Source organism: Taurulus bubalis (genome assembly GCF_910589615.1).
Source record: "Taurulus bubalis genome assembly, chromosome: 11".
Taxonomy (NCBI): domain Eukaryota; kingdom Metazoa; phylum Chordata; class Actinopteri; order Perciformes; family Cottidae; genus Taurulus; species Taurulus bubalis.
In genome coordinates, this window is record NC_136599.1 from 8101111 (window position 1) to 8119530 (window position 18420).

General features: G+C 42.4%; 1 protein-coding gene across 1 annotated transcript; it reads left to right on the forward strand.

Annotated features, from left to right (window-relative positions):
• Positions 1–4900: 4900 nt before the first annotated feature.
• Positions 4901–18329, forward strand: ccdc187 (coiled-coil domain containing 187). Its single transcript, XM_079226498.1, has 13 exons — positions 4901–4968; positions 5550–5668; positions 7449–7511; positions 7905–8040; positions 8237–8327; positions 12937–13015; positions 13615–14937; positions 15374–15495; positions 15595–15666; positions 15759–15896; positions 16093–16187; positions 16283–16377; positions 16462–18329. Exons 2-13 carry the CDS (start codon positions 5605–5607, stop codon positions 16608–16610), a joined length of 2427 nt encoding a protein of 808 aa, XP_079082624.1. The 5' UTR covers positions 4901–4968; positions 5550–5604; the 3' UTR covers positions 16611–18329.
• The last annotated feature ends 91 nt before the right edge of the window (positions 18330–18420 follow it).

Sequence of the window (18420 nt, forward strand, 5' to 3'; positions counted from 1 at the left end):
TTTAGAGTTTAGAATGCTGCCGAATTGACGTGCAAAACGGTTGTATGGATATGGCCAAAATAGTGCTTAGTCTGCATTATCTCAGCTGGTGGGTGGTTTAAAGTAGCTATGCAATGTGTTCTATGTTCTAAGTGTATCATTTGTTTTGCCAGAAAGAAAAAAAATCTCTACAGTTTCTTAAGGTACTAGTGAATGTAGAAGTAAAAACAGAAAAACCTACCTCTGAATTTTGTGAAGTACCTTTTGTACTTCTAGTCACAGCAGGATTTGATTGCTCCATTAATAAAAAATGTAATTAGCTTCACCACAGAAATATCCCCATAGGTAGACACGATTCAGATGTGATTCAGTGTTTTATTTATCAACCTTTGATTTCACATAAACACATTATAACTGAACATACCTGATTTATAGATAGTCTAAATCTGCTGAAGGTCATAGCTCCCGAAGCCACGTCACATCAAACAGCCGTAATATTCAAGCTATGTGACCTGACAGGTTTATATGACTTGTTGACAATATTCGGCCGACTGGAATCCTGACTGACGTATGCTCAGCCAGCAGAGGGCAACATTACGTCTAGAAAACCACATACAATAGTTTATAGAATAGGTCAATTTACAGATTTTCAGAAAATTATCCTCCATTCCAACCTTTTGACTGTAGCTTTAAGGGGGAAAACTCTTCCTAGACACTAGTCTTTTTATTTTATTTGTTTATTTTATATTTAGATTATTTAAAGAATCTCAAATTGACAACGTGCAAATTAAATCACAAAACCTGTAGCCTTCAAAACCTAAAAGGTCCTACAAATTCTCTTCATTACTGACATTAGCCATATTAGAAGTAATATAAGAAGCATATGATCTTCCTCAGAAATGGGACTTTTAGTATTATTTTTGACATATGCATTATACTTTCCAAGATAGTTTCCTGCCTACCTGATTAAATCAGTTGGTTCCCTCCCAATCTAAAAGATTTAGATGCACACTGGAGGAACATTTGACAATTGCTGTTATTTCTCTGAAGTCCAATAAAAAGTGTTTGCCACATTATCATAACTTGCTTTAACACTTCTGGTTGCCAAAATGGTTACTTTGCGGTACCAAATAGATTTCTCCCCGATAATATTTGAACTTTTTTATCCAATTGTTTGTTAATTAAAATAATAAAAATGCAGACACACTTTTCTGCTTTGAAAACGCCAGAAGAGCGTGTAATGAGAAGTTGCCTTCACTAACTGTTCGAAAAAAGTGCAATTCAGTACACGCACGAAGTTTGGTGCATTGGCTTTGACTTGGCTTGTATGATATTCGATTTGCAGACATGTTGACGGTCCTAAAATTGTGTAGGATGGGTGTCACAAAGTGAAGGTGAAAGTCTACTGTTGTGTTGCCGGACAGTGGGCCTTTTCTCTACGCTGCCTAATCCGTAGTCTAACTTTTTTACTTTAGGCGGCTGGTCTTTAACCCCGATTATCAGAAGTATCTGTGCATTATTCCAATACGTTTAAAGACAAACCAAACCGCAAGGAAAATCAGAAATAAGGTGAATTGTCATTTCCGCTGGATGACATCGTGACCGGTTTCCATACGCCTGAGCTTGAAGGAGCACCTGAAGGCATCAGCCGTTGAACGCCCCCCACCGCCGCCGAACAGGAGCCGCGAAGAGGCAGTCGGAGCGACAGACTTTGTGGGTTAAGTTTGTCCCCCCTGGCTTCCCATCACGAGTTTGACGTCCGGGGCTTTGTTTCATTCAGTCGACAACCTCCGTCGTTTTTGTGTCTACAATTCACACCGAAAGTACAGGCGTTAGGAAAACGGCCAAGCGCGTTTCGGATGAATTTCAGAGACACAGAAAGAAGAGAGGAAGGGAGGGAAAGTGCGACGGAGCGGACGAAGTTGACTCTTGGCTCAATTGTTTTGGTACTTGTTGAATAGGCTGCGCGTACAGACACAACACTGTAGCCTGTGTGGGCAGCGTGCTGGGAACAGGTATGTTATAACACGTTTACTCTTACAGTATTAGTTCTTATTTGTTGCTTTGCTCGACCAACAAGTGGCCCACTTCAATGCTGACAACGTTATAGTGTTTTAATTGATAGTTAGCTTAACGTCGCTGTCAGCAGCAGCACTGCTCGTGTTAGCTTGGTTACTGTCAGAAAATACTGTCTTGCTGAGTGTGTTAGTCATTTACTTTTTTGTTTTGCATTAACACCACTGAGATAAACCTCAGTGTGTGTTTTAACTTCCAGACACTAATGTGCACCAAATGTCTCTTTGTGTGGTTAGCTCGGAGGTGTCTCTCCCTCTGGTGTGTACCTTGCCTTCACTTAGCCAGATAAAAAAAAAAAAAAAAAACATCCCTTTCTGGTGTCAGGGTCTTCTGTATCACCATGAGACTGTGACACAACGGGGACAATGATGGCAGAGCTGGAAATTGACCAGTCCAACCTTCCACGTGTCCAAGAAGGTAAGATCCTACTCCCACACTGGCCCAACTGTATAGAAGCTTTTAGTGTGTGTGTGTGTGTGTGTGTGTGTGTGTGTGTGTGTGTGTGTGTGTGTGTGTGCGTGTGCGCGCACAGTGGTTCATGGTCTGTCCTGGAGAAAAGTTGATTTTGTTTAGCCCCCTCAGGGAGACCAGAAGTCAGGGTCAGCTACTGAACTGCAGATCTGCAGCCAGGAGGGATGAAGTGTTTAATTCATGGACTCTTCAGCACAGCTAATACGAAGGATTTACATGTCTGCTGCATTCTTTAGAGATATTGAGACATATGACAACGTCCTAGTGTCTCTTTTCCTTTTTTGCACTATAAATAACTGTCCATGGCACCAAATGGCAGCTTTTCTTCTGTCTTTTGTGTGTGCATGATTTCTGTGGTACCACTACTCCATCTTAGACAAGAAGTTGCTTGCGATATGTTTTGACTGCCTGCAGCAGAGATGGATCTCATCACGGACAGGTCTGCTGTGCTGGGTGCAGATAAGGAATGAGATTTGGGAAATGTTTTTTCACATAAACATGTTATGCACTAAAACAGAATTTGTTACCGTCATAGAAAAGCTGCTCTTATGAACAAAATAGTTTTATCTGTTTGCACGTAAGTCTGAAAACAGTCACAGGTAAGGAATGTCGAGGCTGTGCCCTGGATGTCGACCGTTGACTCGTCTTTGGCATCTCCACACTAATGAATGGGCTAGAAATAGGTCTGCATGTGTTTTTATCAACGGAGATAATTCAACACTCCACTTTTGTTTCCATGCACAAAGGGCACACTGTGCTGCTTTGCATTTTTATGCTTAATTGAGCAGGGGCCAGTGCCCAAACAAAACCAGTAACGGCAGCAATAAATTGCTCATTGAAACAGTAGCAGCATGTAAATCAGATGTCTGGTCTGTGTAATTTCTTTCCGCTCGTCATCTGCTTTCACCAGACCGATTTGTCAAACTGTGCTGTTGTCCCTCTCTGTGGCACTGGGGTTGTTTACTTGGCCCACCATTGTGAGTGTGTATGCTTCACGTTCCCCACAAGCCGTAGTTCCCGTGTCCCTACTTCTCCTTCACTTTCCTCTCAATCCGAGCGACTCACTTGGCCAAGTCAACTATCTTCGTTTTCACGGCCTCCCTTATCAGTTCCTGTTTTGTCCCTCCTCTGGCTGCTCCAGATATAGCCTGATGTACAGAGGGAATGCAGCTCTCAGAGGAATTTCTCCCCCTCCTAATTTCACTCTCACCAACTGACCCAGAGTCCCATTACCCCCTCACCTCTTTGTTCTCCATGAGTTTCACCCAGTTTGCCAGTCTATTACTCAGCACAGAGAGTTGTTGGATGGACAGACAATTATTGGTAAAATTGTGTGCATAAAGTGGCAAGCTCGAGAACGGAGTAGATGAGCGAAAGAGAGAGGTTGGTGGGTGGATGGATGGATGATTTTTGGCTGAAAATAGAACCCTTGTCATTTTCTCCTTTCGCTCCTTTCTTTGTTTTGGCAGACGCTTGCCACTGCTGCTATCCAAGTAGCTGCGAACATGAAAGAGAAATATCTCTGTCAGTATTTGATCGGCTGTTTGAGCAGCATCATTTTATTTTAGATGATTGGTTTTCAGTTCTCTAATGTGGGTTGGATTTGTGCTAAAATACAAAGTGCCTGCATTCAAAAATTGATTTTTAGGGACGACGAGTAGCATGGAATATTGGTAGGGAACAAGACCCATTATCCTTTGTTTTGACTGTTTAGGCTTTAAGGTCATGCAGGTCGTGGTTTCCTGCTCATAATATCCCCTACTCCCACAGTTTCACTGCAGAGACGGTCTGCCCACATTCTACTGGGCAATGCAGTGGGTTGCTGGATAGATTTTGTGATCTTATACAGCCTCCTTGTTCATGTTGCCTTGCACTCTTTCTTGGACATTCTCACCCCTCAGGGGATCTTGGGCTCTGGTGTTCAAATGCCACAGCCAATTTCTGGTGTCTGTCGGATCCTTGATTTTCTATCCTCTTAGGAAACTGACACGGCCTAGCAGGGTCCCTTCAGTGCCCTTATTAAGAAGCTTATATAGGAGGAGTAGAATTTCGACCTGAACTCGCACTGCACGCCCTGTCCATCAAAACCTGTTTAGCAGTTGTAATAACACAGTCTCCTTGTCCCGCCCCTAGGAGGGTAATGTGACAGTAGTTTTAAAGGAGGTTGGAAAAACAAGTTAACCCGCAATGCAGACACACCCGCACCCACATTTGTGAGCACACACAGACGAGACTGTCGTTTTCCTCCATCTTTTCCTCCTTTATTTCGTTTTGCTTTCCGAGTTGGACTTAAGAGTAAGCTTGTGTTTTGAACAGTCGGTTTATCCTGTCGGATAAAAACCAAGCGTTCGACTTAATCGCGCCTCCTCATTGACAGACTGGACACATAAGGACAGGTTGGAGATCCATTTAGGGGATAGTCTCTTAAGCTCCACGACAGGTGTAAGTTGTAATGCGTGTCTGTCTCGGTATGGGTTAACTCGCAGTGTATTATGTGGTCATTTGTGGAGTAAACGGACCCTTTAGATGGCTTAGCTCTCTATGAACTTTGACTGTTGAGGCCCCTGGAGACTAAAACAAGAGTTATTCTCAGCAGGAACGTTGTTTTCTTTTTAGGATTTAGAGTATAACTTGATCTTACCACAAGAATGTTTCAGAAGCTGTTTTTTCTTTCCTCATTTCCCTATTTACAGAACTGGACGAAGAGGAGCTATCCTCTGTCTGACTTGTTATATCAACTCAGGAGCAGTTCTATAAGTGTTGACATTGAACATTGCATTGTTAGAGCAGGCTCTTGTAGTTCACGTAAAGGTACAGCAATAATAAAAAGCAAAGAGGACTCCGTATATGTAGAAGAGTATGAATGTGAAACAGTGACATGATGGGTCCATGGGGGATGTATGTGTCTTTATATTAAAATAACATGTCTAGTTGTCTTTGAGAGTACAAACTTAGCGAGATAGTGAAGACAGAAGCGGTTTGGGATGGGTCGAATGCTTGATGTTTCGTGTGTTTTCAACTAGCCAAACGGATGGTCACAGCTGTACCACAGTCTGTAGGCTCCATGTCACTCTTACAATGAATCTTGAGGCCACCCATTCGTCCTCGTCATCCATGACACCATCCAGTGAATCTTCTGCTAGTAAGTAAACTTCCAGGGTCTTTGCTTGTCGTCTGTTCATTCACTTCTCTTTTCTTTCTTTTTATGTGTACTTCTTCTGACAGAGAGATAAACAAGCACAATTGACTCCTTGAGCAAACAAAGTGAGAATAAATGTCTTAGCTTTGACATCTCCTTACAGCGCCAGACCGATTTATACGCACAGTATACTGGATCACATTTGCACCTCAACTGTTACAGTTGTTAAATAGGTTATTATAAACAACATATGGCATTTATGTGTGCCAACTCGGCTCATAAACTCAATACTTCAGTATCCTAAGCTATAAGCACATGGATGTAAACGCAGCCGTTGTCACCACAGAAGTGGCCCTGCCTGCTGTTAAGAGGGGTTACTAGCATGGCAGGTGTTTTTAATTGGTCGTGCCTCTGGCTCAGGCCAGAGGCTTTTCCCTCTGCATTGAGCTAAACCTCTTCTTAAACACTGTTCTCTGTCCTTCTCCTGGCATTTGAAAGCATTTAAATTCCCCGATGAAAATCTGTGATATAACGAAGCAGTTTTTTTCTTCTGGTCACAGTGGGCTGTGTGTCTGCAAATATGGAGGCTGTGGAGAAAACAGCTGGGCTACAGCGCTGCTGCTGACTGTCTCTGTTTATTTTCTCCTGAGTACGTTCTGAGTTTGTTTGACAGACTTTAAACGCCCTTAGGCTTCGGCACAGCGACGCTATCAAGGTTAATTTAGGACTACTGTAAACACATGGTATGGCCATAGATGAGAATAACAGTCCACAGATGCTCAAGCTACTAAAGCCAATGTACAGAACATAGTCATGCAAAACTGTGGGTATTCACCACATTGTTTTGCTAGTCTTAAAATGTGCTCCGGTCAAAACACAGCAATTAACTGTCTTGCTGAATGCCGGCTATCCCTTTTGACTTCACAAGTTTGGGAACATTTTCTTTGCATAATTGTTCTGGTGTCTATATTTAAGTCTCTGTCTGTCTTTTGTCTGCTTTCTGACAAAACAGGACAAGGCTAGACTTAAGCTAGCCTTAATGACATGAAACCGATATGTTATGACCATATCCAGCAGCAGGTGGTGAGACTATGGGATCATGGGAGGGGGGAGGCTCTGTTTGCCACAGAGTTGGTGTACAGACTAGAGAGCTTTTAGCTAAAGCTTTGGGATTTACGATAACCGTACAGATTTCACTCTACGTACTTTTGTACCATCTGCACTGCACTGGCTTCACAGTAGAAATGGTTGCAGGTGGTAGTTCCTTAACTTTGCATCTTCATTTGATAGTCACAGTGAGCACCACAGTGAATGAACAACATGTACCTTCATTGTAACCACAATTTAAGATGGCATCATATTCATACACTGTGACGCACACGCACACACACACAGATAGAGAAAGTCACATTAATGCTTTTGCTAGAATGCGGTGGACCTGTTCCTCTGTCGCTACTTAACAGGTAACTTTGGGAGGACAGTACAAATTGTGTGTTCTCTGGAACACTGGCACCCTGCCATGATGGGGATTTTATGAGGGCCTTTTATATATTTGACAGGTAATTTACGCCAGAGTAGTAAATGTTTTTTCCTAACTCCTCCACCTTTTGTCTGTCAAACAGCCATAATGACACACAGCACTGTTGTTTCCCTTTTAGACAAAGGGCTGAACCGGAGTATTGTCTCATTTCAAGCTGTCGGGCTCAACAGTGGTTCTGGATGGAGCAAATGACAATTTGTAACCTTTTGTATGATACTGAAGTGTTGCTTTCCTCTGTTTCAGTGTGCCAATGTTTTGCTGTGCTGGAGGACGGAGTGTTGGCACACAACCTGCAGGAACAGGAGAGTAAGTGGAATGTTGCAGCTGCACACTACACAAATGTGTCGTAATTTGTATTATGTGGGCTTCTCTCTAATCTCTTAGTGAATCACTACTTTCTCTTTTTAGTTATACTGTGAAGGAATTTACCTAATCATTATAATTGCCAGCTGTTGATATAGCCTAAATTACATATTTACAATAAAAGATCCTTGAGTAAAAGGCTCATGGCTTACCAAGGCAGACTGGGAAACATACGGGAGTTACGATGAACTTTTTGCCTATTTGTTGCAGTTGTGTTGCATCTTTGGAACTTTGCACAGTAAACAAAGTGACATGTCATTTTGTGGCAGTTTTGTAGAATTCCTCAAAAGGTATATCTATAGTAATTCTTTTTTTCTCCGTTTTTTCCTCTTACAGTCGAGCAATACTATACCACCAACATCCAGAAGAACCAGCTAGTGCAGAATGACATCCGTGTAGCAAAAAGACTGCAGGATGAGGAAGAGGAGCAAGCCCAGCAGAGCACCCTCCTCAGACAGGCCTCCAGACAAATGTAGGTGACCTCTGCGCCCCAAAATTCCCTTTTTTGCTGCACTATTCCGATATCTGTGTTCTCATGTCCTGCATGTACCCTGACCCTCCTCTGTATAGATTTACTAGGCAGATTTATTTTCTTATTTACACTGTTGTGTTTGTAGTTTTATGACATGTCATAAGTGTGAGAAGTCTTTTTTCCTTCCCGACTGTAGAGAGATGGAAGACTTTGAGTATGCCCGTCTAATTCAGGAGAACATCCAGCGTTGTGCTGAAGAGTCCCGGAGGAGGGAGCAGGAAGACGAGGTGAGTACAAACTGTTGTAAACCGACTTCTGTCAGCATTTGGTTTGGTTCGCCAATTAATATCTATCAAACTTTAAAAAAAAAGAAGATTCACCTTTCAGTTATGTGGACATTTAGTCAGTGCTGCAGTCCTGCTGGTCAGTCATGACAGGATAGCATTGACAGCAGTTACGCTTAGTTTATACTCAACTGATAAAAGCGCTATTTACAGGTCTAGGGATTCTACAAAGAAGGCCAATTCGCTTTTCAATGCTTACGATACAGGTGGTCTCCTAAATATCTTGATTTAAGTATATATTTTGCCAGCCAAATCAAATGGTTTACAGGATATTAAACCTTCTGTTTCTTTATAATGCATGTAATACTTGACTTCTTTCTTTACAAGGCTTGTACAAAGGCAATAAAGTAGCCCATAAATATGTGATATGAGATTACTACCACCCGCATTTACGGCAATGAGGCGGTTGCAGTTTATGGCTTTTGCCAGTTGCACCTAGTCTATGGGTATATCTGAGTATCTTTTGGATACAGTACATTTTGTCAGTACGCACTCTGGCGTTTTGGCGAATAATGCTGCGCATAAAGTATAGACGGCTCCATATATACTCAGAGCTTATGCGCCGTCTGCAGAGGCTAGAGTAAATCCAACAGTAAATACATGCGTCACTTAGTTTTATGCAGAATTGTTAAACTGTAAATGCTTTGATCAGTATAACCAAGTATAAAGGTCAGTTCTGACATCACATGAATCTGCTACCTACTTGTCAATTATCCACTTGCCACCCACCTCGATATGATAAGTCTTTTCAATTGGAGATCTGCACCCATCAGTGTCGGAGGAAAAAAAAGGATTTATACAGTCAGCAGGCTGCTGCACACAGGCTACTACTCTTTACTTTAGCGCTTTAAATAGATAGACCCCATACTTTGCACGCTGTCAGAAGGTCTACTAAAAAAATTAAGATGTTTTTATTTAATATAAAATTATGTTTTCAGTTTAACTGCTAATTTGCCACAACATTTATTTTATTCCTGAAAATACAAATCAACCTCTGCATGAATACTACAGACCCACTATTCATGTATCCTCTTTTATGGTGCAGAACAGTCAAGCAGTAGCTACCTTTGTATGGCTGAGAAGGGGCAGGTGAAAACGCTAACATCCATCATAATAGCTCTACTTACCATCGCCCATTTGAATCGGCCGGATTTAAAAGTCAAAACATTATCCCATCATCATTCAGGCCATCGAGTGGGCTTGACTCTGTGCCAACATGCATTGCACCAAATCCAAAGAAACTCCTTGAAAAGTAAAACTTGCTCATGTTTTTAGGCAATGGGAGGAAACTCTCACTAAACAGTGAGCCTCGGTCCATCACACGATATATATGATTGTTAACAATTCTTTATTTTGGCCACACATAGTTAGAATATGTATATCTAAATGCCCCTTGGATGACTCCTATATGGAAGTGGCTTATCTATTTATATTAAACCTCTATGGTTAAGATTAGGTTTAAACCAAAAGTTGTTCCAGCAAATAAGAAGACACAAACGTGACAGCAAAGGTATGAAAGCGGAATATTTTGAGGGATTTGCTCTTAAAAGAGGAACAAATCCATTCCTGTGGGTGTCAAGTTGCTGTCAGCAGCCAGAGCGAGACACTGCTCTGTATGGACAAGCTCAACTCGGCACAATGCAGTTTATAAAACAGAAACTTGGACAAAAATACGATTGACTGAAAGTGATACTCCACCTCCGATTTATCCTTTGAGAACCAAATGCTAACCCACTGTCGGCCTGAAGGTTTGTTGTTAAAAGTTTTTAGAAAACCTTCTCAAACCACTGTTTTAATGCTGTAATGCATTATCTGACTCCGTAAGGTGGTGCAAAAGCCAAATATAGCTGCTTTATGAAGGTAGATTAATGATTATATGCATCTCAAACTGCATGACTGTGTGCAGACAGAACTGGGCCTAATCTAGCTTAAATTTAAACATAACAGCAGCATTATCTGTACATTTTCCTTCAGCACAGGGACTCATAGACTTATATGGCAACTGGGACATACTTGTGTATCATTTAATTATCTCCCTGTTACCAGCAGGTCAGGGAGTATCCTACGGTTCACTTTGCTCTCTCTTAAGACTAACTGAATCCATAATGAATGGCGGTTGCAGCAAAGTGCTGCTCTGGGCCTCTGATGTATCCGCTGTGCCGTAAGAAGGCTGTGTGAGCAAAGTCGTCTGTTAAACAGAGATGCAACCTGTCAGCAACCCATCTGGATGACGGCGCAAGCAATTTCTCTGGCGGTTGATTTCAGACGTGGACCATCAACCTCTCGATGCTCTACAGAAACACGCTCACGTGTACACATTTAGCCACATTGGCTGTGCACACTCGACATGTGTAGTTTGAGAAGAGGCAGGTTCAATGAAAATATAACATTCTTATCTAGATAATGCTGTGATGGTTGACACTTGTTTTCCATTTTCCCTAGTCCTTATTTGTGTTACAGCACTAGATGTCTCCTAAATGTTTTAGATGCAAAAACATTCTCCTTACAACCCAAACACGACGGGGCAACCATATGGTTCCCATCAATCACGTCTCCTTTGTTGTTCCGATGTGCACACAGAAGCCCAGACCCTCCAAAAACGTCTGCATTTTTTTTTTTTTACAGCAGGCATGTGCATTTCTGAACATCGGTTGTTTGACACTTTAAAAGAAACTTTGACTGCCTTCCAATAGAAATGTTGAGCTGTGTAAGGAAAAAGAGCAGTGTATGGAAAAAGGGTCAACTATGCCATGAAACTCCCCAGCTGGTCTAGTGGAGTGGTCTGCGTCACAAGGCTGCTCCAGCATAATATTTTCCTTTACCCGTTTCCTTTTTAGAGGAGGCTGCCTTGGACAGGCTTATAATAGCTCCTTGTTTGGTGGATGTGAGGTTGGAGAGACTGGGATTCATTCATCATTACTCAAGGGTTTGGGTTTGAACTGTTGGAACCAACATGAGGCGTCTACACTCCAGAAATAAATGGACATTTACCTCATGGGTTAATATATTTCGCTGGGTTATGCAGCAAATGGAATGTTAATGCATCTAATCCTGTGCGGCTGTAGTAATATTTTTTTTTTTTACGAGTGTTGATGTTGGGATCAGATAATGAACTGTGAACACTCCCGTTAGCTTACCTTCCTTAATGACTGGCTGATCAGAGGTGTTGATTAAATATGTGGCTCCCTGTAGATTTTGTCTTTAATTAAGGAGCAGAAGGCATCAGGCTGTGCATTTTTAAATGCCAGATCCCTGTGGCAAGCCGCACATAACCTGCCACGGCAAGCTGCTAATTGTCTGCTGATGCTGGCAAAGTGGCTGACACACACGCCCTGATTGCTTAACAAAAGGAGCTGCGTTAGCTTTTAGTTATGATTTATGTTGCAAATGCAGCCTACAGAGGGAGATTTAATAGTATTTACTGGTAGAATTTGCTGGTATGTAGAGAACATAATTAGCTCTGGACTTTCCAAGTAAAGTAACACAGAGCCATGCTTGGGGGGTTCTCCTTCAGAGAGCAGTCAAGTATAGCAGCGCGAGTAAGAGCATTCCTCGGTGACATGCTGTTACTTCAAGTGAAACAGTTCTGTTGACCTGCTTCTGTTGGAGGGTGTCTTCTGGTCCAGAGTTCAGTCTCAAGGAGATTAAAAGTTTGCAAGTCTCTCATTGAGTCTTCTAGTTTCCATCGAGTCAGCCACAGCCCCTGTCTGAAATAATTAGTCTGGCCACCCAGGGCGGAGATCACGTCATTGTGGCACTATGTCACCCAACATGGCTCTGCATTGGATGTAGCCGCCTCCTCCGCTGATGTACCAGATGTAGATGGAGGCTCCTCTCGACGTAAACTCAGTCAACTGCAAACGGGGTTGAGAGTTCAGTCCATGTTACGTCCATGTTTTCACTTGAAAGCTAATAATATATAGATCAAATCAAAGGGAACTGAGACTGTTTATGGGAAACAGGGTTGTGAGGTCAAACAGACGAGCAATGTGATTTAAAATGCTCAGTAAAGGAGGTTTTTTTCTGAGCAGTTGTTGTACATTGTAGAAAGAAGTTAACATAAGTTTCCTCCAAAATTGTGTTCCTTGTGTTAGCAGCTGACTCCTTGCTTTCGTTTTACACAATCTATGTTATTCTGCCATCTGCTGGTTGAACTCAGCACAGCGTATGTTATGTCTGAGAGAAAGTTATTGCAGCATGCTGCCAACTGGTGGTCGCACACCAATGCTTGTTTTGACATTTTTACTGTTTTTATCCAGATCATTTCATTATTAGCTTTACTGTGGAAACTAAATTGGGTTTTGAATTAAATATTGAGCCAAATGAAAGTTGTTATTGGCAGTTATTACATGATACCGTTTAGAATTTAAGGATCGTAACGAGTCACTCTAATCTAGTTGTAAATTAGATTAGATATTAAATAAATATTTCCTGTTTATTCGCTTATTTGACCTCCATTTCTCTGCGATCTTCATTTAGCCTAAATTCTAAATGGGTTGCACATTATGGTTTATAATGTAAATAAGCAATCTGTACGTCTGCGTCTCCACAGGAAATAGCTAAACGAATGCAGGACGAGGAGAAGCAGACACTCACGAGGAGAAGCAGAGGGCAGGAGGGCCACAGAGAAGGTACAGTTTCATTTATTTATGTTTTATTTCAATGTATTATACAACATTAGTTAACAATCATAACATATTGTTAAATAATGTTAAAGATGGTGAATTTTAGGAATTTGCTTATTTAAACTAAATGTTATGTGTATTTGCCGAGATTTTAAGAATTATTTGTAACACTTGCAAGAAAGTTGGACCAAACCCAGAGCATGCCTAACGTCTCTCAGCATGCTTAACCTCATTGCTACTGCTTATTATTGTTATATGTAAGTCATTCTCCGCATTACAACCGCATGAGAAAAACATCTCTACATGGCTGTCGCACCACAGTTTATTCTTCTCCCCATAATGTGTATTCTGACTCGGTTGCGTGCATGTAACATGTTGCTCTTAATGTTATATTTTAGATATCACTGTTTATCTGTATTTAAAATGCCGTAGTTGTGTCTAAAACGTTTCTATAAAAGGTCTAACAAACTGTCCTACTTGAGTCACGTGCTGCTATTTTACATGTGATGTGTTACCTCATAATTAACTGTAGTTCTCATATAGTACCAGCTAGCAGCCTCACCATCCTCATTGCTTTTGTGTTTGCATGTTTGGCATTACTAAAGGCAGCACTATCGATCCTGCACTACCATCCCCACGCCAGCACACACTCAGTGGCCTTCACCAAGGAGAGGAGCAGTACTCATCTCCCACCACCAGGTGGCAATGCTCTACCTCTCACACCCATTCAGACTTAACTGGGCCTCTGGCTGACTCCCCCAGGGGGTTAGCGGCTCAGAAAAACACAACTTCATGGTCAAATCAAGGACACACAGATTCCATTAGGGAAATCAGTGAGGATTCAGAGGACTCGGACACAGTTTTTGCTCAGCAGCACTCCGTCTTGTCCCAGAGACTCAATGAAAGACTCAACACAGCACCTCCTCGACGGCGAGCATCTTTACTACATCAGCCGCAAGAAAGAAGCTACAGAAGTCTTTACAGTCGCAGCAGTGTCACAGAGGAGGAGAGAGGAGAATGGACTGAGAGCTATAATGGAAATGGTGACCGAGAGAGGAGGAAGTCTAGGAATTTGGGTCAGGAAAGGAACCATAGAGAGGAGTCTCAGAGCTTCCACAGTAGCAGAGATCAGGATAGAGACTGTAGGTTAGACAAAGTAAGAGAAAGGCGATCTAGTCGCAGTGAATCTGTCAGGATTCATGACGAGAGTAAACGTAGTAACAGAGACTTGGCGAGGACTTGGAGCTATACGGAAAACCCAGACAAACATGTCCGTTTTCAGGACAACACCAGGAGGTCTTGCAGGCAGCAGGGTGAAACCAGACGGGTTTGGGAGATGCTGGGCCAGGTCCTCAGAGAGAGGGGCGTGCCTGTGAGGTTTGGCTCCAACGGGGCGCCACTTCAAATAAGGCCTCAAAGCAGAGACAGCCAGGTGCTCCACGGGAGCGAGGTCTCCTGTAGTGACTCCCAACCACATCAGAGGGCTTTCCAGAGAGCTGCCACCACCAGGCACAGTTTCCATGGAGATATCAGGGAGAGGAGGAGATGCCAAGAGAGCAGTGGGAGAGATCGCAGGGAAGACGGAGACCGGCACCGCAAAGATGTGGCGCAAGATGGAGAGATTCACGCGATTAGTAGTGGAGACTCCAATCTTGCTCGGAGAAAAAGGGGAGGCAGTAGACGGTGGCGAGAGCGCCGATCCTCGGACGATAACGAGAGCGAGAGGAATGCAGATGATTGCAGGGTCAAAAGGACAACGAGCGAACGCAGAGGTTGGCACAAGACCATCGAAGAAAGGTTAAGCTCAGAGGAGGAGCAGGAGGCGGAGAGGAGAGCAGAGCGGCCCTGTCGAAGAGCCCCACAGCGGACCCACAGCCTCAGCAGCAGCCGGGCTTCAAACAGGGACGGGTCAAGGCGCGTGGCAGCAGGTAACGCACAGAACCGCCGCCAACGCCAATCTGCTGAGGGAAAGCTTCCAACGCTGTGCTCCCTACCGCTCTGTGTACATCTGTTCCTCTCATCTTCCCTCAATCATCGTCTAATCTGGACAAATTTGGGCTTTATTGGTGACTTGGGGGGGGTCTCTTTCTGAAGTGGGACATTTCCCTGTTCATATCTATGATTCCAGTATTCCTGAAATAATCTTCAATGTGTGCGTTCACTCTCCTCTTCATTCTTTCAGTTGTGATGTAGCGTGAAGTCCCTTTCAAACCCTAACAACATGCCCTTACATGCTGCATCCGCTCGTCTCCTGGGGTGATTCAAATGTCATTTGGTCTTTGTGTGTTTCCGTCTCAGTTTCTGTGCACTCTGATTGTATGATTCAGTTCCTTTTGAATTTGACACACGCCATACTTCTCTTAGGAGCGCAACCGCAGCCGCAGCCAGGTGAGGAGAGCCTGGACATGGGCGAGCTGCGGCAGGTCCTACAGGACGAGGAACTGGCTCACAAGCTGCAGGAAGAAGAGGAAAGGCGTCTGAGGAGGGTAATTTAGAGATTAAGAGTTGAAGGAGAAAGGACAGAAGAAAGGATTCTCTTTTCATTCATTTTTGTTTCTGACTTTTCATGTTTTTGTTTTTTGCAGAAATCCCAGCCATCTCCATGTAGTTTTTACCCAGAGGGAGACTTCAGAGTAGCACAAGTGGCGCAGGATGAGGTATGGTACATTGATTTATCAACAGTCCCCATGTATCTCATGTTTAATAGCCACCTGTGGAATGATCTATCGGTGTGTTTTTTTCGCTCTAGGAAATTGCACGCTTTATGCAGAAGCAGGAAATTAAGTCAAAGCGGAGATCTCGTGAGCTAGAAGGGTCGGCATCGTGGCGCGAGTACAGATCGATGACCGTGGTTCCTGACAGAGAGAGACACGCAAGAGACAGACCGGTAAGTGTGTTGTAAATACTGCAGAAGTGTGAAGTTTCAACATCCTGAGACGGTACATGTCAGTTCATGCATGTCTTTCACTTGACGCTTTCACACTGCAAATCTGGCTCTTACCTTTTTTATTTTTGTGTTTTATAATCTGTTTCTTTTTTGAGGTGATGAAATGATTTATACTCCTTTTGTCCGCTATCTGCAGGTCCATCGAGAGAGGCTCGACTCAGAGGGCCTTCCTTCCCCCACTGAGGACTGCTCCCCAGAGAACCAGCCACCCAGCCCCTTCTCCACACTACCGTAATTGTCTCCTCATGAATATTTACGTGAAACTGATGAATATCGGTGACAGTACGTCGTTCGCCTACTTTAAATTGCATCTTCTGCATCTACAGGCAAGTCCAGCAGATCCGAAACATTGCGGAAGAGCTGGACCCGACCTTCCAGGCCAGGAGGCAAAGCACAGAGAGCCTCGGAGGGGGACCGGCAGGTACCGTAAGCGGGAGAGATGATTCTGAAAAGAAAACCGTTAAAACAATGGGCGGACACTCACATCCTGTTTCTTACAATATAGGTCCAACCTGTCAGACACTCCCCGTGCCACAATCTGGCTTACATGACCTACTCGAGGAGGCCACTTTCATCCCACCCACAAAACGGCAAACGGACAAATCGGGACGAGCTAAACCCAAAGAGAAGAAGGAAAATTGCAAGCAACAATAATTTGACAGATGCCGTTGAGTGCATGTATATATAAAATAACACCAAATATCAATTGTGCTACAGAGCTTTCGTGATCACGTTGAGGTTAAAGCCACCCCTACTAGCACTTTAGACCAGAGAGAAAGAGAAGTGATATTTGATATCTCGTGACTACGTGAATAATGACACTTTGGACTCATGTCTTTTTTATAATTTTCAAAGGGAAAATGAAGGTTTAACGAAGTATTGTTTGAATTCTTCAGTTTTTATGATACACAATACTTTCTTAAATTATATTTGTATATATTATTTGTTTTATTTGTTTTTATTAAGTTAAGCAGTGAGCATCCATCCATCCGTCTATAACCACTTTTATACACATTTAACATTTTGGATGCTCCTTGGTAACGGCGCAGTGGTGCAGTGGTTAGTACTGTTGTCTCACAGCAAGTGGCCAAACAGCATCCAAAATGACAAAAACAGAATTTACTTTGATAACCTTTGAAGCTGAATGGCGTACTTTTTTTTTTGGACAAGCTACTTTAAGATATCCACTTTCAGAGTGTCTGCCAAATTTGTGTCAAAGCAGTTTGGCAGGATTTCAGCCATGTTTACAATAGTACAATGACAATCAAATTAACTTATTTAACTCTTCATGAAAAGCATATTACAACAATCGTCAAATTATGTTCTGGTGCTTTGAAATATCCAGATGTTACTATGTCCTTTAGAGAAAGTATATCTAACAAAGTGATCAAAGATCCACTTACTAGCTTTATTTCGAGGTTAAAACTGCATCTCATGGTCACATGACAGCTGAGTCGAGTGAGTTCAGAGGAAAAGCATCAAAAAGCTTGTAAGTGGACCTTTAAGCTCAAATTACGCAGCTCCAATTCATGTTTTTGTTTACTTTACCAGGTGTTTATCAGTCCAGAAACAAGTGTCAGTTAATATGATTCATTCATATATATAATATTTGTTCTAACAAAAGATGTGTTTGTTTGTTTGTTTGTATGTTCATATTACTCCAACATTTTAAACACTATTTTTCATGTTTTTCTTTTTTTATACAAATGAAATATTCCTTTCTGTATGAAAGAGCAACAAATAAAAATGAATATGTCCATTTTATTGGCTGTTTTTAAAAAGGTATAAAAGTACAATGTAACAGAATGCATACAGTGTAATCCATGGGCAGCCCCCGAACACATATAAAAGCAAGTCTTGTAAAAATAAAACTATGTATAAAAAAAAAAGTCAAAGAGCATTTACATACCAAACAAACCAAAAGTACATACAAGATCAAATAACAGTCGTCAGATAAAGTGCTCCAGTTCTAATGACTATGTTATTACTGTGGTAACTCTTCTCAAGGCAGCACCTGTGAACTTTGAGGTCTTTAATCACTTTGCTCAACGTTTGACTCATACATGCGCGCTGATGCATTACTATGGGTGTGGATCGACATTGTAACCCTAAGCCCACACGGCACATTTATCAAATGTTCCATCTCAGAAGAAAGACATACGCCTGCTACAGTTCAGAAAAGACACGCGTTAGCAAAAAGGTTCCACTTGGTCGGCTCTAGCTGCCCACTCTATTGTGCTAGAAGATAGCAAAAGCAATAAGGAGTACAGGACCGTCTATGGGGGGGGTTTCCACATGACCCTTGAGCCTAATTTTGATACCTTGTGTGCCACGTATATTTGCCACGTGTGTATCATATTTTTCCCAAGGACTTCCCAGGTGACGCAGAAGGTGGGAATCTCAAAAATATACGAGCAGTGCATGACTAATCACATCTGACATTTAATCTTAATGAAGATTTCTC

Coding starts and splice junctions, on each gene's coding strand:
- ccdc187 (XM_079226498.1), top strand. CDS start 5,605: ATGAATCTTGAGGCCACCCATTCGTCCTCGTCATCCATGACACCATCC. Junction 7,512..7,904: donor CAACCTGCAGGAACAGGAGA/GTAAGTGGAATG, acceptor TTCCTCTTACAG/TCGAGCAATACTATACCACC. Junction 15,897..16,092: donor GACACGCAAGAGACAGACCG/GTAAGTGTGTTG, acceptor CGCTATCTGCAG/GTCCATCGAGAGAGGCTCGA.